General features: G+C 46.9%; 1 protein-coding gene across 9 annotated transcripts in view; it reads right to left on the bottom strand.

The window, feature by feature from the left end:
- LOC140212661 (ras-responsive element-binding protein 1-like) overlaps positions 1–21670 on the bottom strand; it is a 259910-nt gene that overhangs the window by 94488 nt on the left and 143752 nt on the right. For 4 of the 9 annotated variants that reach the window (XM_072283753.1, XM_072283757.1, XM_072283761.1 and 1 more), the window contains 2 exons: positions 7201–7338; positions 5169–5368 (listed from right to left, as the gene is read on the bottom strand). In XM_072283753.1, the coding sequence (XP_072139854.1) occupies positions 5169–5368; positions 7201–7338 (338 nt within the window). Of the gene's footprint in view, positions 1–5168; positions 5369–7200; positions 7339–12770; positions 12836–21670 lie in introns of those variants that run through there. The other 5 variants (XM_072283759.1, XM_072283760.1, XM_072283758.1 and 2 more) reach the window with 2 other exon arrangements.

Below are 21670 nucleotides of genomic sequence, written 5' to 3'. Positions count from 1 at the left end.
ACAGAAGGTCAATCAGTCGATCTGGTCTGTACTGGCTGTTCAAAGAGGCAGCGTAGGGGCACTGTGGTATCTGGCTTCTTTGTAAATGAGTCTTTATGTAAATACTCAAACCCAAACCCTTTTATCTCCAGGGTTCTGTGTGCATCACTCTGCCTTGAGCTTGCCAGAAAAGTAATTCATATTTTCATTCCCTGATCAAATGTAATGTTGGCTACAAAAGTCAACCATACAGAATTTACGTTTTTAATTGTTTTGCTTTAGAAATGCCTCATAAGAATTCTGCCACGTTCATACAGATCCTCAACCAACCCAGTCTATCCATCAACATACTGCTCAAGATAGAGTTCTGTGTAAAGGCCTTAGGCACATACACATTGCCAGGGTACCAAAGATGCCCCACAGTACTGTATTTGTGAACATGGAGTGGAGACTGACTTTGTAAATCTAGTGGGAACAAAGGATATTGGGAATGGTGAGGGTGGAGTGCCACGGGATGGATGTGGGACATGTGGCATAGAAGAAATCCCAGAGGTGGGCAGTGGCGTGGGTGCAAACACATTAACCCGAGACACCAGGCAAGGTTATCTGAATTCAAACAATGGGTTTATTCATCATTACAGAATGTCTCCCTTCCCCTTTTCCCAATCATGACTCTCCTCTCCCTGCCCCCTTCCAACTCCCAGTCCACAACACAGACCCATATCAGCATCAACTTTATCATCACTCACCTATGTCGTGAAATTTGCTTTCATGCAGCAGCGGTACTGTGTAATACATAAAACTCCTACAGAACTGTGCAAAAGTCTTGGGCACTCTCACGCTGTGTGTGTGTGCGCGCGCGCGTCTGTATGTGTGCATGTCTATGTGCGTGTATGTCTGTGTGCTTGTGTGTATGTGTGTGTCCGTGTGTGTGTCCGTATCTGTGTGTGTGGTGTGTGTGTGTGTGTGTGTGTCTGTGTGTGTGTGTATGTGTGTGTGTGTGCTTGTGTGTATGTGTGTGTGTGTGTGTGTGTGTGTATGTGTGTGTGCTTGTGTGTGTGCATGTGCGCGTGTGTGTGTGTCTGTGTGTCCGTATCTGTGTGTGTGGTGTGTGTGTGGTGGGGGTGTGTGTGTGTGTGTGTGTGTGTGTCTCTGTGTGTCTGTGTCTGTGTGTGTGTGTGTAAGACATTTATACAGCACTGTATAAGGGTGGCAGAGTGGCCTGGGGAGTGACAGCATGGCCGGAAACGGGGCTAAAGGTATTTGCTCACACCGTGGTAAATGACAATTTTGTTGAAGATATGGGAAAGCTGAATAAATCTGTCAGATATAGCTGCATTTAGGGGAGACTGTAATTTGATGTACTCTCTCTCTTAACAGAATCATTACAGGATGATGCCATTCTGCCAAGTCTGTGCTGTCTTCTAGCAAAGTAATCCCTTCAGTCCCACAAGACCTTCTGCCACATATTTTCAGTATCTTCTAAGTGATGCTTTGCAAAGTTTTTAAGGGCAAGGTTATGTTTTATTTTTTAGCCAGGGCTTCTTCTTTGCCACACATATAAGTATCCTTTATGTACAAGGCCTTACAGAGTGTGCAGCCACAAACTTCATCTCCAGTTGCAGCCACTGGCTTCTGCAACTCACTCAGCCTTTTCTACAACTGCCATTCTTCTCCACTGATTAAGTTTAGAGGGATGGCCTGACCTAGGCAGTGTGGCTGTGGCTTCATGTTTTTCACAATGGACTGTACTGAGCTCCGAGGTATGTTCAGTGCCTTTCAGGTGGTCTTATACCCTTCCTCAGATTTGTGCTTCTCTATTATCCTTTCCCCTGACATGCATTGAATGCTCTTTTGTCTTCATTTTGGTTTGGTCTGTTGGACCTTACAGAGAGAAGGGGTACTTACTCTTACGAATCTATTAAAAACAGGTGATGCTCCAATTTTCTACATCAACAAATTGGGTGAGTTGTAAGATAATATACAGTGTTGTACCTGAGGGTCGTTAGCATGGTAATTACAAAGGAGATAAATACTTCCTCAGCCTCATAGATTTGGTTTTTAATTTTTCATAAATCGTTGAATGGCTTCTGGATTTTTTCTTTTGATTTGATATGATGCACAACACTTCGTGATTAGCTCAAAAAAATCCTATAATATATTTTAAATTTAGAAAGTGAGACAGTAAAATGTGAGAATACATGTGGGGGCTGAATACATTTTAAGACACAGTAGTTATTTTTTGAAAAACCCTAATATGGAACATGTGAGGTAAATTGCCCCTTTGTGTCGGTGAGGAGTAGAATCTGGGGAGTGGATGTTAAGGGGGGCTGAGGGAAACACAAGGGAAATAAAATAGGGTTAGTGTAGAGTTATTTTGATGGTCAGCACAGACTTAGGCCTCTTTCCATGCTGCTTGACGGTGACTCTTGCTGGGCCTCTGCACAAACCATTGCAGCCATTTAAAAAACAAATGATATTTTTATTGAATAATGTAATCCAGTGACATTTTTGACCATCACAATGGAACTGAATTCCCACGGCAGGGTGAAAAGCCTTGACAAGTTCCTGGACTGAACTCTGAGCCATCTCCAGGGCTGCTGATTCCCCACCTGACTTAAATCATGATTTTGGTTCTGCAGCCAAGCCCTGCCCACCGCGTGCACCAGGACACGTCAGGGCCTCACCACTGCCAGTAACATTGCCATCAGACAGCAGGTAGAGAGCCTGCAACAAGCCTGGCTGAGACTGACTGTTTGATCAAGGCAGAGTGGTGTAGCATTGATAGAGGCCCTTCAGCCCAACACATCTATGCCTATCCATACCAATCACACTTGCCTGCATTAAATCCACACCCTTTTATGCTTTCTGTCCAGAATCCTTTTAAATGTCGTTACTGTTCCTGCCTCCCCTACCTGTTATTTTAAAAATGCATCGCACAGAACTCCTTTTAACCTTCTCTCCACTCACCTGCAGCACGCCTTGTAGCTTTAGACAGCTCTACCATGAGAAACAGACACTAGCTATCTATCTATGACTTTCCTATTTTATATACAGCAGATTCTGGTCAATTGAGATACATCGCGTCCAGTACATTAAGTGGCTGTCCCAATTAGCCCAAATTTCATGGGAATAGTTAAAAATGTTTTTTTAAAAAATTACAGTTTAACTGAGTAACAAATTACGTATTAATTGAAATACGGAACACAGGAGAACAGTACCAGTACCACTCGTGGTTATCTAAAGATGACAGGAAACCCGTGCAGGACCGTTTTAAAGTGTAAACTGGGACAGTTACACAGAAGCCCAGGTCCAGTGGTTGGAGTAGTCATCACGACCGGGGTCTTCCTTGAGATCAGTGGATGACCATGACTTCTTCTGTGCTTTGTCATGCCCTTGGCTCTCCACAGGGTATTGTAGAATGGCCTTCCTGGCCACTGGATCTCACCGTCGATCTCATCCTCCCAGCCTGCTAGAGCTGACTTCACATGCTAGGACAGGCATGTCCCTATCTCACCGGGGTACGAGACCTGCCGGCCACCCTCACCTGTCAAAGAAGTCTACTGGGGTGTGACCGCTGTTCCACACCAACAGCTACTTAGAGCCCAGGTGAGAGCTGAGTGTCAGGTGGGGACCAAAGGTAACATTCGTGATGACCTTCTTCACTCCAGGGAAATGACAGCCAGAATATTGAACTCCTCCCGATAATTCAATCAATCAACACTTGTGATTCTAATATATGGATGTAGTGAAACAGCTCATTTTGTACATCTTGTCCATCCCTTTCAAACAGGGATAACCGGCTGGAACAAAATCACTCTTGCAAAGAGTTCGAAAGGCTGCATTTAATGACAGATTAACACAGTGCAAGTGAGTGTGGCCTGGTGGATAGGGAACTCTGATAGGAAGAAGTAGGTGAACCCCTGGTATTCTTTGGACAAGGAGCTTGCCTTGTTTCCTGCCCAGAGTTCACTTGGTGGTGTTGGGAATGGGTGAAGGGATACCACACTTTGAATGGGATCTTGCTGCTGAAATTCTCACATTACTGCTGGGACCCCAAGGCCTTGGAATGTTCTGTGGCATTCCGGCATTAAGAAAGGCAGCACAGATACTTTAAATATTTGTCTTTCCATTTGACAATTGCATGTTTTGACAATTTATCCCCTCTCCGTCCCTTGCTCCCCGTGCATCGTCTGTTCTCTCAGCAGCCTTGCCCCGCCTCCTGCTGTTTAACCTTGGACCAAGGATCTGAGTGACTGTGCCAGACTGCCTGGCCTGGGGAATATTGACTCTGCAGTTTATTATTAACCAGGGATAATGCTGTGTCCCATACCAGTACACAGCACAAACCCAGGGCAGGTCAACCAAACAACTGGGCTACAGGGGAAAGTACAAACGTTTACTGCGCACACAGCTGCTCCTGGTGGTCTGCAGGTCCTCACTCCAGCCAGCCAGCGCAACAGTTTTAAAAATAAACTAAAAGCTTGCACAGGATAAAACGCCGGTGTGTAGCACGTCCTTGGCAACGGCCCACAAGAGCTCTGCATTTCTGAGCAGGTGGGGCTGTCAATGCAGGGTGCATCACGTGAAAGGCAGTGCAAACCACTCACCCACCCACCCACACACACAGTTCAGAGGATCTGACCCTCATACTGTTTACACTGAACTGCCCGAAGGTAATACATACCAACGTATCCCAGTAGCTGCCTCGCCCGCTGTGCATCGTACACACCCCTCTGCAGATGTGTTGGGGACCTTCTGCTTCCAATCCCCAACCCCAGAGCCTCAGCCGACAGGAAGGAAACTGCATCCATGGTGGGTATGTGCCCAGGAAGAAGTTAAGCAGCTGGCAGAATCACTGTCTCAAAGTGCCAGTGACCAGGGTTCAATCTTGACCCTGACTCTAGAGTTTGCATGTTCTCCCTGTGACCACAGGTGCCTTGGTGAGATGGGGTGAGATTCGGTGATTTGGTCAGATGAGGAGCTCCCTCATCCCAAGAAGTGTGGGTGGTAGGTGAACTGTCGACTGTAAATTGTCCCAGTGAGGGGGCAGAATTTTGAGGGAGTTGTTGGGGAGTGTGGGATCAGTGTAAATGGATGGTTGGTGGTCAGCACAGGCCTGGTGTTTCCGTGCTGCTTCTCTCCATGACTCTGTGAAAATCCCGGAGGGGGCTCGGGCAGTTGCCTACCTGCTTGATTTTCCGTGTAGAGGCAGCGATCTTCGTGGGGCTCTTGTCACTCGCAGGCTTGCCCACCTCCGCACTCAGGTTTCCCACACTCATCACCGTCGACATCATGGACTTTACTGAGGACAAGTCATCACCCTCAGGATTGCTTGGCACAACTGTTGCTCTCCCCTCCATGGGCACAATCACCTCCGGTTCGTCACCTGTGGAGATTAGCAGAAAGATGTTGGCCAGTCACTTCACAGAAGGCATCAATCGCTCCGATAGTGGTGATTACCCAAACAGCACAATGGTGTATTAACATATCAACTGACCTAGCACAGAGATGTAGTCACAAGCAAGATGCACCAGCGTCTTTACTTTCTTAGAAGGTTAAGGAAGTTCGGCATGTCGACAAACACTTCAGCAAACATCTAGAGCTGTACTGGTAAAAGCATCCTAAATTACTGCATCGTGGTCTGATATGGCAGTTCAAATGCACAGGAATATAGTAAGTTCAGCCCAGTACATCAAAGGCACTTCCATCCCCACCACCTACATGAGGAACTGTCTCAACAAGACAGTGATTACCACCAAAGAGGCCCATCATCAGGCCATACCATCTTCTTGCTGCTGCCATTGGGCAGGAGTGCCATATCAGTAAGTTGAAGAACAGTGACTTCCCTTCAACTATTTGATTCCTGAACCAACCAACAGATCCTTAATCACTACCTCTGTCTAGCCAATTTGCTTTACAATGGGCAGGCCTTTTATGGATGATATATATTTAATTTATGTTTTTGCTTGTGAATGTTGTGCCTCTGATGCTGCTGCACGGTCTTCACTGTACTTCTGCGTGACAATAAACGTGTCTTTGATTTCTTCCACATCAAAGGCAGAGGCTGCACCTCAGTGAGAGGGCAATGTCCACCCCAACTCCCAGCATCAGTCACATTTTTCCAAAGTAATAATAGAACGGAGACACTGATAGCAGGGCATGTGTTCAGTTACACTGGAAACCAAAAGGCAGAATGCTGCAACGATAGACTTTGTCCTTCTAAACTGGGGTTGTGTCTGCACAGAACCTTTGATCCCCAATGCTCCGGGACATGCCACTGAAGGGCAGCTCCGCAGTGTCTGTACCAGCTGCACACCCAGTGACCATACTGTCCCTTTAAGGAGAAGCTGGTACTGCAAGCCTGTCTCTTGGGTGTGTGTAGGGCCACTTGTCAATTATCTTGGGCAACAGACAATGGCATCATTGTGCATATCATTGGAAGACATCCTTAAATCTTCTGTTAAATATACAATGGTTAACAGAGTACCATAAAATAGGAAAAACTGCACTGAACTGCAATAAAACCAACTTTAAAATCAGTGCCAACAATTATTAAAAAGGGCAATGAAGACTATTTTTGCAAGAACAGCCCAGTAGGAATCAAATGGGAGCAGGGCACCCAGTCCATCAAGGCTGGTCGGTCATTAAACTCCATGGTTTACCTGAGAACTAACTCCACACTTTCCCTGTAATCCTGAAACATCTCATCAACTTCAGAATAATGTGTAACAGCTAACTCACCTTGACACATGCAAGACAGAGCTAAGTGTTTCACTGGCACTGTCCATGTGGGCCGAATAGCCTGCCTTTGAACAAATTGGGTGTTCAACAAGTTTTGAGTGCCTTGTGCATTCAGGCAAAAGAAATGGTCAGTCCACAACTTGGTGAACTGTGGAAATCTTCATGGGTAGGTCTGACACTCAGTCATTGGCCTATGGCTGGAGATTGGATCTCTCACCAGAGACTAGAAGCAACACCATAATGGAGACCAATGGCAGAATCCGGTTAACAGACTGGGATCCTGTCAGAATTTTAGGCCCACAAAAAAATGATGCAGTACCTCAACCTCATCAGTACTAACCCTTCCAAGGCATAGGGGTGGCCAAAGAGTGGCAGAGCTAATGTAAATTGACCTCAAACCCAAGAGGACTACAGTAAGATCAACAACCACCTCCTTCCTCCCACCCCACCCTACTATCATACTAAGACACAAACTACCTCCGCTTCCATTCTGGGCTTTAGGTTGGACATCATCGTCAGCTTCCTGGTCTTCACTCCCATCACCTGACAATGTCAGTTCAGCATGAGGGGTCTGGCCCACATCAACCTTCTCCTCTGACCCATTGTCCGCCACTGCTAAAGTCAAGACAGAAAGCAAAGAGTAATTAGGGAAAAGCACTCAACCTTCCTACAGACTTGCAGCTGCTTGGAGACACATGACATCTTCATATGCACCCTGTAGAAAGGGTACTCTCCATAGTGATCCCAATATAGTCACACACATGGAGTGCAGGCTCGGCATTTACTTGCCTAACATGCAAGTTGATCCTGTCTCTACCAGATTCTAATTTCGACTCCACTGTCACTTAACTCAGTGACATCCAGTATTACTTACCAAGAGCGAGCTTTCTCTCTCTGTGTGGATGCATGAGGAAACTCAAGAGAATTTGAGGAAAAGGACCATGTACCACAGAAGGGATCAGGTGTCATTCCCGTAATTAGTACAGTACAACATGATGGGCTGAAGAGCCTACCCTGTGAGGTACTGCTCTATTTTCTACAGCAAATTAAAACCAGCCACGATAGCATACTGGTTGGCCGTGACGCTATTACAACTTGGGGCACTGGAGTTTCGAATTCAATTCCAGCGCACACTGTACAGAGTTTGTATGACGACGTGGGTTTCCTCCAGGTGATCCGATTTCCTCCCACAGTCCAAAGACATGCCAGTTAGTAGGTTAATTGGTCATTGTAAACTGTCCTGAGATTAGTCTAGTGTTACATTGGTGGGGTGCGGGGCAGTGAGGCTTGTTGGGCTACAAGGGCTGGGTCTGCACTCTATCTAAAGAAAATACAACAGATGCTGGAAATCTCTGACAGTGAAAAAGGAAAATGCTGGAAACTCCCAGCAAATCAAACAGATTCAGCTCTTTCCCAGGTCCATACCTGAAATATTATCTCTTTCTCTCTCTCTCTCTCCATAAAACTTGTCTAACCTGTTAGTGTTGCCAGAACTTCTGTACTCTTTTTGGAAAGAAAAGCACACTGGGGTTAAGGTTTTCTGTTTCAGAATTACTTTAAATTGCATTCCATAGGCATCTCAATGTGCTAACAGGTTTAACAGTGGTGCACCAACATTTCCCGCTAAGGTTCATAACCAAAGCCACTCCCGGCTGGCTGCAGTAAGAAGCTGGACAAAGGACACACGAGATAAGGACATCAAAGAGGGTGGTGATTCATGAGCTTTAGATCTCGGAGCTGAGAGGGACTCAGGAGTACATGAATCCCTGGAGGTGGACAGGGAGGTTAAGAAAGCTCTGGCTTTCACTATCGGGGGTCGGGGTACAGAAGTTGGCGTGTTATGTCGCAGTTGTACAAGACACAGGTGAGACCACATTTGGTATATTATTTCAGTTTTGGATTACTCTAGTATCAGAACAAACGATTAGACTGGAAGGAGGGCGGAGAATGTTGCTTGGACCTGAGGGACAGAATTATGGAGAAGCTGAACAGCTTCAGATGGTTCTCACAGGAGTGTAGGAGACTGAGGGTGATCTTATGGACGGCATGGACAGGTTGAAAGCACTCAGTCTTTTCCCAGGGATGAGAAACGGTGAAGAACAAAAGGCCATGGGTTTAAGGTAAGATGAGAATATATAGATGAGATAATAGGAATCTGTGGGGCAACTTTTTCAGCCAGAGGGTGGTGCATATATGGAATGAGCTGTCAGAAGAGGTGTACATTAACAACATCTGAGAGACCTGGGCAGGTACATGGATAGGAAAGGTTTAAAGGCAAATAAGCCAAATGCAGGCAAAGGGGACCAGCTTAGAAACAATGGGTCGAAGGGCCTGTTTCTATGTCTCTATCACTGAATGCAAAGGTGATCAGAATTGGAGAGATCAGTGAAGTAGGTAGGGGTTTGAAAATGAGAACTTTACAAGTAGGGTGGGTTTTAAACAGGGAAGAGTGGAGAAGTGGACAGGGCTTGGTGTCAGAGGGTGGATGGACAACAGGTTGAGGAGGGTGAGCCAGAGGCAAGTTGGGACGGTTGGGTCTGTAAGTCATGTAGGTGTGGGTGGGGATTTTCGGCGGCAGCTGGGGTACAGCCAGGTGATGGCACAGAGCTGCAAGTTACCAGGCTTGGCGACCGGGTGGACTCAAGGCTCAAAGCTCATGGGGCTGCAGCAGGTGAACGGGAGACCACGGATGGGGAACGGAGGCTGTGAGTGCCGGGGAGGGTTCAGGATTTTCCTCATATTCAACAGAGGGATGGTGTAGCTTATCCAGTGCTGGCTGCTGCTCCAGCCAGCTTCACAGTGCAGAGGATGGAGAGGCTAAAGAGTGAGCTGAGGTTGGCTACTGGTGAAAGTATGTCTCTTCTCTCTGGGCCATACTCAGGGGCTGTATGTCGAATGTGTTGGGAAAGGCTGTCCTGCACTGATCGATGGAGGACATCCTCAGGAATGGAGCAGGTGGGGCTCAGGAAGCCTGCAGTGGTCTTCCATCACACTACTGTCCTGCTGTCATTCAACAGCACTTCACCAGGCCTGAAGAAACACAGCACGGAAACAAGCTTTTCAGCCCACTGAGTCTGATTATCAAGTGCCCGTTCTTACTCTTACACTCCCTACATTCTTATCAATTCCCCCAGTACTATTCACCAACAATTAAACTATCAGCTAGTTTGTTCAAAAGTTCCAAGTTCAGTGCAGTTATCATCGAAGTATGTATGCATTACGCAACCTTGAGATTCGTCTCCTTACAGGCAGCCACAGAACAAAGAAACCCAAAGGAACCCATAAAGAAAACCGTCAAACACCCAATGCAGAGAGAGAGAGAAAAAACAAATCGTCTTTGTATGCCGTTGGGATGTGGGAAGAAAAGAAACCAGCAAACCCAGGGAAAATTCAGGATTTACGAAGAGAATATGTAAGCTGCTCACAGATTGCACCTGGGGTCTGGATAAGCACGTGTATCTGATGTGGTGAGGCAGTGGTTCCAGTGTGCTGCCCTGTGTAGCTATGTTGTGACAATCAATATGCTCCAGTAATCACCCATTGGCCGTAAAACAATGACCAACGGCCCAAGGCCCTCGCATACTGATTGCCTACAGTCGGCCAGCATAGAAACAGGCCCATCAGACCATGACCTCGTGCCAGTCATTCCACCCATTCCACCCGTCTACTCCAAGCCTTCTACTCCGATAACCCAGGTGCTTGTCTAGAAGCTCACCCATTGGTTGCCAAGCACCCAATAGCAGCACACTAAGGCTATGATTTAGTTTGATTCTTTCTCTTGCTGTACAGATATTTTCTGAGCTCTCACTGGAACTAATTGTTGAATCCCAGGATGTTGCTCCTTAAGCAATGAACTAACAGGTTAAGTCATCACAGGAACAGCAAGACGCTGGCACTGATTCACAGTGTACAGGAAGGTGCTCCATGCAAGAGGTCAAGAACATTTATAAATGATGCTCTAACCCTCCTGCGTTGTGTTTCCTGGCTAATCCACGGCAGTCTAGGCACTGAATTCAACAACTGCAGCCAATCGTCTCATCCAAAAGGAGAGGCCTCCCTCATATAGAGCAGCAACCCCTTAGTCTTGGCTTGTCTCTGGAAAGAACATGCTACAGATGGAGTGCTGTCTGAAAACCCTGGGAGTCCTGAAACCAGGTTACCTGCCAACCAACATCACACAAATGAAAATCCACCTGGCTGTCATTACAGAGCAGTCTGTGGGATTTTGCTGTGCAAAGATCAGGCATGCTTGATTCATAGTTTGCAGGATGCCCCAGAAAGCACATGATCAACCCTTTTGAAATGCATACACCTTTATTACCCGCCCCCCCATCCCAATATCGCAAGGAACTTGAAAATAAACTTCCAAAAGTAATAAGGTTACTATCTGTACCAGAAAATTGGGCCTAACAAATACATAGTGAAAATTGAAGGGTACCTTTAGGCTGTCATAGCCAGGGGTGATAATGGGAACCAGCTCCCACTACCTATTAAATGCGCCCAATGGCGTGCAGGTCAAATAGCCTCTGACAACCAAGTCCGGCTCCTGGCCTTCACGTGTGGCTTAGCTATTAAGCCCAGGGGAACCATTTCTACTGACAAGAGAAGGGGTAAAGGCAGGTAACTGGTGCCTTAAAACCAGTCACTTCAGACAGATGGGGGTCGTCAGCAATGGCTGGCAGCTCATCTAGGAGAAGGAAAGCTCTGATCTCAAACCTCCGCTGCCTTGTGGCTGTACCCACTCACGGAGAAGGCTTCGGGAGTAAATCCCGAGGGAAAAGTCCAGAGCTGGAGCCCTAAGGCTCCCGACACTGAGTTCAGTGCTGACTGGAAACTCCTGTGACGCTGCTGGTACCAAACTGTATCGGTCTCTGCCGTTCCTTTGGGTTCATCAGATGCGTGGAGAGGGAGAGCTCCACGGGCAACAAGCTGCTCTCTGCCCAGGCTTGTGTGTCTAGCCAGCTCAGACGCAATATCCCTGGACCCTCTGACCGACGGCGGCCCTCACCCAGCCCTGATCAAAACCAGGAAGAGCTGACCTGTCACATCTTCCTACACTCATTACCAGCTGAGGTTCAAATTACTGCACAGGGCATGGATGTGGGGGGGGGGCAGGAGGCAGGGGCATGTGATGTTAATTATTTAATTAACATGTCACCACTACCAATGCACAAATCCTGAGACAGGCTCGAAGCAAGCCAGCCCCAGCTGCTATAGAAATGTGAACGGATGACAGTGTGCAGTGTTGAATGATCTTTTCACAGAACTCTCTGACTTTTCACAAATTCCCTGCTCAAACTGTAAAGTCTCCTGCTGGGAACTGGGAGTGGTTATTGCACAGAAGCAAATTCTACATGAGTGTGTGAGTGGCTCTGGAGTCAAACGGCATTGAAAGAAGGCACCACAATTCCATTCTGAAGATCTCCGATTAGATAACCGCATTAATCACATTGGAGTGGCGAGATCTAGTCATTGCAATATAATTGCAATGCGTGATCCTAAAACAGAGGTAATCACATCACAGCCTGACAACATCTGTGAAAAGAAACATTTCCAGCCTGCTTTGGGAGTGAATTGCTGAGAAAACTTGTCACAGGTACCACACCTTTGCTGACAGAGGTTGAGTCAGCCTCACTGGTTTCACAATTACAGTGGAACAGTGGGCACAGTGCGGTAACCTTCCCTGCCTCAGCAGTTGATGACTAGTGAGGTGCGCGGAGCTCGGCAGGGCCTCGGAGAAACCAGCTGCAGGCCCGTATAGCTTTTGCAGGCTGGCAGGCAGGGTTTGGACTGTGGGACTTTTCCAGACGCCACCCCTCCCCTCCAGCCCAGACTGCTGTGTGCTGGCAGCTCTGCCCTTGATGCCTGTCACGAACAGCACAGGGCCCAGGGCTGACATCTGAGCCTTCAGTGCAGTGAGGCCTGGAGCCAGAACTCCGGCCTGAACGGAGACACAGTTCCTTTTTCAGCAGAGAACTCCAGGCCCAGCTCACTCCCATTACTCCAGTCTGCCAGGCGGAGGGTGCTTTGTCTCTCCCAGCTCATACCTTGGGATGAGTCTGGCCCCTTGCATCCAGCAGGACTGTATCTGAAGCAGAGGAATGTTCCCACAAGTCAGCCACACACTGTGCACAGCATGGCTATCCTGGACACTGGGTTCACCGCTGAAGGTCAAACTCTGAGATTTAAAGGCGGTGTCAATAAATAAACCAGCCTCTCCCACTAACGACAAGACGATCTGATGACAACACAGTTAGGCACCCAAAGCCTGGAGCCGGTTCACAAGGTTCTGCGTGCGCGGATCTGTGCATGTCTCACATCCGCACCTCAGCAGTGCAGGGTGAGGAAGAGTGGAAACACAAGAGCCCGCAGCCACTGGGATCAATGGATCAGAGAACAAGCTGCAGGGGGACTCAGCAGGCCAGGCAGCCCTGGTCCTTGAACTGAAACATCCACAATGTCTTTCCCCTCAGATATTGCTCGACCGAATGAGTTTCTGCACCAGTGGTCCGATGCAAATACGTCTGAAAGGCATTTCCGGTCAAACTCAGCAACATGTGCGGGCCAGCCTGTGATGGATTCAGAGACGGCACACCTGGTGCATCTGAAACTCACCACCCAGAATGGCCAGACTTTCACTTAAAAGATGGTTGCTTTAAAAAAGGTGTCATAACATTTTAATTAATTTATTGCATGCCATTTCAAATGAATATTTTAAAGTGATTTAACTGTTTTTCAAGCGGTTGTGATGATGTAACCGACAGCTATTGGAGTGGTGCCGGGGGGGAGAAGCCTTGCTTTCCGGCATGCAGTACTGCTTGCTGCAGCAGCAATGCATTTAGCAGCTCAGCAGCAGCACTGCCACAAAATGCAGGTAACCGGCAACACCTGGGCTGCCACAATTCAGTCAATATCTGCCCCGAGTTTACAGCAGGATCTACATTTCTCTGCCATTGTTCACAACCACAGAGCAGCTTCTAAATGCTCTCACAGCAAGTGCAATGGAAATTGTACACAGCAAGCTCCCACAAACAGGTTTGTGAAAACAATCGGACAGGGCACTGACTCCTCACCACACTCAGCTGGGGCCCACGGCACATCAGCACTGCATCCCAGTGTCCGCTGTAGCTCACAATTGCTCAACCTAGGAAATCCTGGCCTTCATCAGTACAGGAGCTGGAACATTACACTGCCATTGTACAAGGTGTATGTGAGAGTACACGTGAGTATTGTGTACCGTCACCAGAAGGAAAAGATTAAACTGGAAAAGTGCAGGAAAGGTTTACAAGAACAGTGCCAGGACTTGAGGGCCTGAGTTATAAAGGGAGGCTGGACATGCAGTGTAGGACTCTGAAAGGCGACAAATCGCAAGGGGAATGCACACAGTCTTCGTCCCAGGCAAAGGCAATCACAAGCTTGGCTGAAGGTGAGAGGGGAATAAGAGGGGCAAGTTGTTCACACGAGAGGGTGGTGCGAATGTGCCAGGTGAAGCTTTTGGAACAGGTGACAGGTGAAGCTGTTGCTACAGGCACAGTTACAGGTAAATGACAGGTGAAGCTGTTGGGACAGGTTCAGTAACAGCTAAATGACAGGTGAAGCTGTTGGGACAGGCACAGTAACAGGTAAATGACAGGTGAAGCTGTTGGGACAGGCACAGTTACAGGTAAATGACAGGTGAAGCTGTTGGGACAGGCACAGTTACAGGTAAATGACAGGTGAAGCTGTTGGGACAGGTACAGTAACAGTTAAATAACAGGTGAAGCTGTTGGTACAGGCACAGTAGCAGGTAAATGACAGGGATAAGTACATGAGGAATATGGGTCAAACACAGGAAAATGGGACTAACCTGATGGATACCATGGTAACCAAGGGCAGGGTGGACCAGGGACCTGTTTTATGCTGCATAGTTCCACGACTAAAACTCACCCGCATTAATAATCTGTCCTTCACTTTAAATGCATTTGGTCCAAAAAATACAACCAGATCATTCCTGACATTGTGAAGTGCAGTCACATGAACTTGAAGATAAAGTGGGACCCACACACTACCTCTTGTGACTCATTAAGGTTACCATGCCTTACACACACTTCCTGTTAAGCTAAGCTTCAGTGTTACCTTTTTGATTCGGCCTATTTCTATTGGCTATGGTGTCCGTCAATTGCTCAGCCATCTATGACCATGGTGGTCTGCCAGTGACCCTGCCCGCTACACAGCCGGCCAAGCTCCTCACCAGTCTGCCACTCTTCAACCACTAGGTCACATTTACTGGAAATGTCTCCAGTGTTGGTGAGACACGATGCCATTGAAGTTCCGGACTTAAACCGGTACCTGCTGCACAGGAAGCGGCCAGGAATGACACTGTGTGGGACTGTACACCCCTACCCACCGTGGAACGCACTATCCCCACCGTCCAGGCCACATCATTTCCTTGTGGCCTCCATCAGGCATGAGGTACCACTGAATCCCACACCATCAGCTTCAAGAACAGTTACTTCCATTTTCAACCAACCTGCATGTCCCCAATCACTACCTCACTTTGGATCCACTGTCCAATTTGTGTTCTCATTGTGTTCTTTCCTGTAAGAATGATGAATAATTTAATTTTAATGTAAGTTTTTTTGTGTGAATATTGCAGCTGTGGCCGCTGCAAGGGGGCACACATGGACTTGTGCGGATGGAGTTGAATTTGAGGTGAACTGCTTGGGATGGTCAGGGCCAGTGAGCCAGTCCCTGTCCAGTGACACCTCCTGCTTGCTCTCACTCTGCAGTGTTGGCTCACTTTGCTATTCTGATTAGGTGGAAAAGCCCAGTTCCAGAGCAGTACCATCACATTTATTTTATGGTTCATTTTATGGAGACATTGATAGGATGCAGAAGTGGGCTGAGAAGTGGCAGATGGAGTTCAACCCAGAGAAGTGTGAGGTGGTACACTTTGGAAGGACAAACTCCAAGGCAGAGTACAAAGTAAATGGCAGGATACTTGGTAGTGTGGAGGAGCAGAGGGATCTGGGGGTACATGTCCACAGATCCCTGAAAGTTGCCTCACAGGTAGATAGGGTAGTTAAGAAAGCTTATGGGGTGTTAGCTTTCATAAGTCGAGGGATAGAGTTTAAGAGTTGCAATGTAATGATGCAGCTCTGTAAAACTCTGGTTAGGCCACACTTGGAGTACTGTGTCCAGTTCTGGTCGCCTCACTATAGGAAGGATGTGGAAGCATTGGAAAGGGTACAGAGGAGATTTACCAGGATGCTGCCTGGTTTAGAGAGTATGGATTATGATCAGAGATTAAGGGAGCTAGGGCTTTACTCTTTGGAGAGAAGGAGGATGAGAGGAGACATGATAATAAGAGGAATAGATAGAGTGTACAGCCAGCGTCTCTTCCCCAGGGCACCACTGCTCAATACAAGAGGACGTGGCTTTAAGGTAAGGGGTGGGAAGTTCAAGGGGGATATTAGAGGAAGGTTTTTTACTCAGAGAGTGGTTGGTGCGTGGAATGCACTGCCTCAGTCAGTGGTGGAGGCAGATACACTAGTGAAGTTTGAGAGACTACTGGACAGGTATATGGAGGAAGTTAAGGTGGGGGCTTATATGGGAGGCAGGGTTTGAGGGTCGGCACAACATTGTGGGCCGAAGGGCCTGTAATGTGCTGTACTATTCTATGTTCTATGTATTTATAGAAACAGCGCTGAACAGACCCTTCGGCCCGACGAGACTAGCAATTTACCCCTAGCCTACTCACAGGCCAAATTACAATGACCAATGAACCAGTGCGTTTGAATTATGTGAGGAATCTGGATCAGCTGGAGGAAAACAACACAGTCACAGACACACTGTACAAACTCATGGCTTGGTATGGAAACACCAATGTCTTTGAACAGAAAATCTTACAAAAGGCCCTGTACATTGCGGGTAAAATCCCCCCCACAATTGAGCACACCGACATGAAACATTGCCGTAGGAAAGCAGCATCCATCATCAAAGATCCTCACCACCAGGCCATGCTCTCTTCTCATTGCTGCCATCAAGTAGAAGGTACAGGAGCCTCAGGACTCTCACCACCAGGTTCAACAGCAGTTACTACCCCTCAACCATCAGGCTCTTGAACAAAAGGGGATACTGTCCATCCATCAAAATGTTCCTACAACTAATGATCTCACCTTGTGGACTCTACCCCATTAATTCATATTCTCATTATTTATTGCTATTTGCAGTGTGTTGTCTTTTGCACTCTGGTTGATCTTTCACTGATCCTGTTATAGTTACTATTCTACAGATTTGCTGAGTACGCCTGCAGGAAAATGAATCTCAGGTTTGTAAATGGTGACATATTCTGTATGTACTTTGATTATAACATTTACTTTGAACTCCTTACAGACAGCAAGGAGGGCTTGGACAGGTACACGGATGGCAGGGGTATGGTCCTGGTGCAGGTCGATGGGAGTAGCAGTTTTAATGGCTCGGCATGGACTAGATGGGCCGAAAGGCCTGTTTCTGTGCTGTACTTTACTACGACTCTACAACAGCACCGGAATTGAACTCCAAACTCCAAAGCTCCCAGCTGTAATAGTATCACGTTAACCACTACATTACGGTGACATATGCAGTAACTGGTTGGTTTTAGTTCACAGTAGAAATAGAAAAGTACATTGTGAATACATGCTGGCTGGTGAGCAGAGAGAGGATGTAAATAGCCCCACTGTATGGCTCTCTGAGGAGCTGAGCCATATCCTGGTCACTGTTCTCCCCTCAATCCACACCATTTTGTCATCCAGCATGTGAACAGTCCTTTTCGTTCAACGCCTTCATGCTGATTGTGTTGCCCCTGAGCGAGTCCCATCTGCCTGCATTAACCCTATAGCTCTCTAAACTCCTGCTATCCATATAACTATCCGGATGGATTTTTAATGTTGTTAATGTACCCGTCTCAACCGCTATTTCTTCCAAATACGTACCACCCTTTGTATGAAGAGGCAAACACGAGGAAATCTGCAGATGCTGGAATTTCAAGCAACACACATAAAAATTGCTGGTGAACGCAGCAGGCCAGGCAGCATCTCTAGGAAGAGGTACAGTCTTCCTCTTCCTAAAGATGCTGCCTGGCCTGCTGCGTTCACCAGCTATTTTTATGTGTGTTGCTTGTATGAAGAGGCGGCTTCTGATGTCCCTTTTAAACCTCTTGCCTCTTCCCTCTCGTTAGGAAAAAGACAAGTTCCAGTTTATTGTCATTTATGTATACCGCCAAATGAAACATCATTTCTGCAGACCAGGTACATAGAACTCACACACATCACACATAAAGTAATATTACCTCAATATCAAGGTGCATTTATGACGCAAGTTAAAAAGTACACAGTAAAATGCTACTGGTGCTTCTTGCGTGATGAAATCTGGCTGGCGGCAGGGAGTTCAGTCTGGGGGAGAAGCTGTTTCCCATCCTAACAGTCCTTGTCCTAATGCTACTGTGCCTCCTGCCTGATGGGAGGGGATCAATGAGATTGCTAGATGGATGGGAAGGATCACTGACAATGCTAAACTATGTGCTTTCACCCTGTCTCTGCCCCTCAGGGTGTTATATCCCTCCCATCAGGTGGCCCCCTCAATCTCCTACATTCCAGGATTGAAGTCCTTGTCTACACACCTCTTTGTGCAGCTTAGGTCCCAAGTCCAGGCAACACCCTGGGAAGTCATTTCTGCACTTTCTAATTTAATAACATCTTTCTTATAACAGGGTACAGTACATTCTAAGTGAAGCCTCACCAACACCTTAAATAACTGCAACACAACTTCCTGACTCCTCTACTCAGTGATGTGCCAAATACCTTCTTCACCATCCTATCTACGTGTGACACTACTTTCAGCTAACTATACACTTCCACTCCTAAATCCCTCCACCCCATAGCACTTCCCATGGCCCTACCCAACCTGGTACGATCTCCTCCCACCATGCTTACAACATCACGTTGGTGCTCCTGTGAGCTTCTGTTCGCTGTTCCTACTGCATATTAATGGCCAATCCTAGTACAACCCCACCCAGAATCCAACTTCTACATCCATCCTGATCTCACATACCTACAACCCTGAGCAGCAACTCAAGGGAGAAAAAGGGAACAGACAAAAGCAGAAATGAGGATTACAATGAAAGAAGAGAAACACAAGGATTGTACCTCTGGAATATAGATTAAGTGTTATTTGACTGGTTTTCAAGGTGATGGGAACTGATAGGTTGTACAGATAAGGTATCTCCCCTACTTGGAGAGTTTAGGAGGAGGCTTGGAGGGGGGAGTGGGGATAGAGAGCACAGAGCTAAATTGTTCCAGAATGAAGATAAAGAATACTTCTGCACGCAAAAGCTGTAGTTTTGGAAACCTCTCGTACACACTGCAATTGAGGCTGCTCTGCAAATGTCTTTTAAAGCCACAAAGCCTGAGGACTGCTCTGTCGACAGTGGCTCCAGTCCACGAGTGCCTCAGTGAGGCTTTGCAAACTGTGAATTGCTTTGAATGTCTCACTGAACCATCCAGCATTTGAAACGTGCTTCACCTCAGGAAGAAAGCATTATTTGTGAGGTGTATGACAGCACTCCCTGTAGTTTCCCTATACTAACAGCTACATCTAGCCTTGGGTGCACAGACATTACATTTCACAGCCATCATTGACAGTCACAAAGGCAAAACTATCTTAAAAATGCTGGCAGCCTGAGAACTGACCTAGAATGATTCAGCATATTCTAATCTGCAGGATTCCTTACTAAGAAGGAATACTCATGAACCTGAAATATTAAGACAAAGGGATCTTAACCTGAAATGTTTAACTCCTTCTCTCACCACAGATGCTGCCTGACCTGCTGGGTGTTTCTGCTTTTATTGTGGCTTCCACTATTCTTTTTTTGACTTCCACTCAAGGTAGTAATTTTAAAAACTCTGACAACTATGGAACCTAAGCCTTTCATCTTTTCTACGTGGCCTGCTGTATTCACTAGGGCTTGCACCTTATCCATTTTTACACATTTCATCCTGCAAATTCATTTGTATAAAGTAATTTGCTTCAGTCGTTACCTTGAGCTCCTCCACTGACCCTGTGTCTAATTCGAACACGTAACAGCACAGCACAGGTCCCTCGGTCTATGATATTGTGTTACACTATTTAAACTCATAATTCAATGCCTTAACTAAACAAATGCCTTCTGCCTACTTCATATCCCTATCCGTGCATGGCAGTCTCTCAAACCCCTCAATCATGTTTGCCACCATTCCAGGCACCCCTCAATCTACAGAGACTTGCCTTGCACATCTCCTTTGAACCTATCCTCTCTCACTATAAATGCAACCCTCTCTCGCCATAAATGTCTTGTATTGGACATTTCACCCTGGACGAAAAGCTGCCAGCTGTCTATCTACTGTGGTCTCGTAATCAGAAAGGCTCCAGAGAAGCTAACCCATGCTATCCCATTTCTCCTTGTGTGCATGCCCTCTAATCCAGGCAGGTTCCTGGTAAACCTCTTCGCTCCTTCTCCAAAGCCTTGGCAGTTTTCCGATAATGGGACATTATAGGCAGGTACATGTTTTGCTGAATAATGAGCAGACTGTCCACAAGTTTCACAAACAGGAGTGTGGCAATGCCCTTGGTGACCTATTTTCACCTGTTTTGGTCATGGTGACACCCCCTAGAACAAAGTTCTGCACTTTCTGGGAAATCAAGAGCAGGCAAGGAGTGATTGGTTGAGAGTAGGTAGCCCAGAATGGAGAGGATAGTGTTCAAGACTCACAATGAGTGATACCCCAAACCTCCATACACGGTAACAGGGGTTTCCCTTTGAGGAATAAGGCTGGGGTTGTGGGCACACGGCCACTTTCAATTCCCTGCACAAACATCGCAAAATTCTCTTACACTCAAAGCAGTTGTGGCACCCAGTCACAGCAGCTGAAGTGTGCGTGGTGTGCTCCCACAAAGGCTGTGCAATAATGACCAGCTCAGCCACAGAATGGACCAGGAGCAAAACTGGGCCGACGCTGGGAGCCAGAACTGAAAAGGGAGAATGGTGGAGTCACTCAGCAAGTCAGATTCAGGATTAAGGTTTCGGGTCAATGACCCTTCATTGGGAAGGTGTGCTGGCAGGTTGTTGACCTGAAATATTAATTGTCAGAGGCTGCCCGACCTGCTGAGTAGACCCTGGCTACCTGACAGAGTACGTCTGTCAGACCAAATCAAATAATCATGCTTCAGTCCCACGCTGGATACTCTCCACAGCTCAATGATTTCAAATATTGGCATCAGACTGAAGGGTAAATATTCTCCAAAACTTCTGCTCTTCTTCAAAGTGGATCAAAGTCTACCTGAAAGCAGGTTTGGTCACGGTCTGCCAGCAATAAACAGCACAGCACATATTCAACACTACACTGCCAATTTCATGATGTTCTCCAAAGTGCGATGACTTCCTGACCCACCCGATCACACCCAGCACTGTTATTGGACAGAAAACACAAGGCTACCCTCCATCACTGGGTGCATAGATGGAAGACCCATGGGCTAAGGTCTGCTGGGAATGACGTAGGAGGCTGCCAGGAATTCTGCTCAAACTGTGTGTGTGTCAAAACACCATCACCAAAGACCTTGGTTGAGGAAATTCTACAGCCACAGCAAATGCTCCAGAGGGAGAGCAGAGTTTAATGCTTCCTCCCACCATTACCCAGATCCGATGGAAGCACTAAAGCCCATGAACTATTTGTTCAAGGGTCAGAATACAGGACACAGGCCCTTCAGCCCATCTACTCCACACCCAACATGCCCCATCCAATATAGTCTCATTTGAATCTTTCCTATCCATGTACCTGTCCAGCTGTTATTGTTACTGCCATAGCGACTTCCTCTTGTTGTTCATTCCACATAGATAAATTGTGTCAAAAATTTGCTTCTGAAGTTCCTATTAAATCTTTCCAATCTCACCTTA

The sequence above is a fragment of the Mobula birostris genome, chromosome 19 (assembly GCF_030028105.1).
Source record: "Mobula birostris isolate sMobBir1 chromosome 19, sMobBir1.hap1, whole genome shotgun sequence".
In the NCBI taxonomy this organism is placed as follows: domain Eukaryota; kingdom Metazoa; phylum Chordata; class Chondrichthyes; order Myliobatiformes; family Myliobatidae; genus Mobula; species Mobula birostris.
The sequence above is the reverse complement of the archived record's forward strand: the minus strand, read 5'-3'. Positions and strand labels throughout refer to the sequence as shown.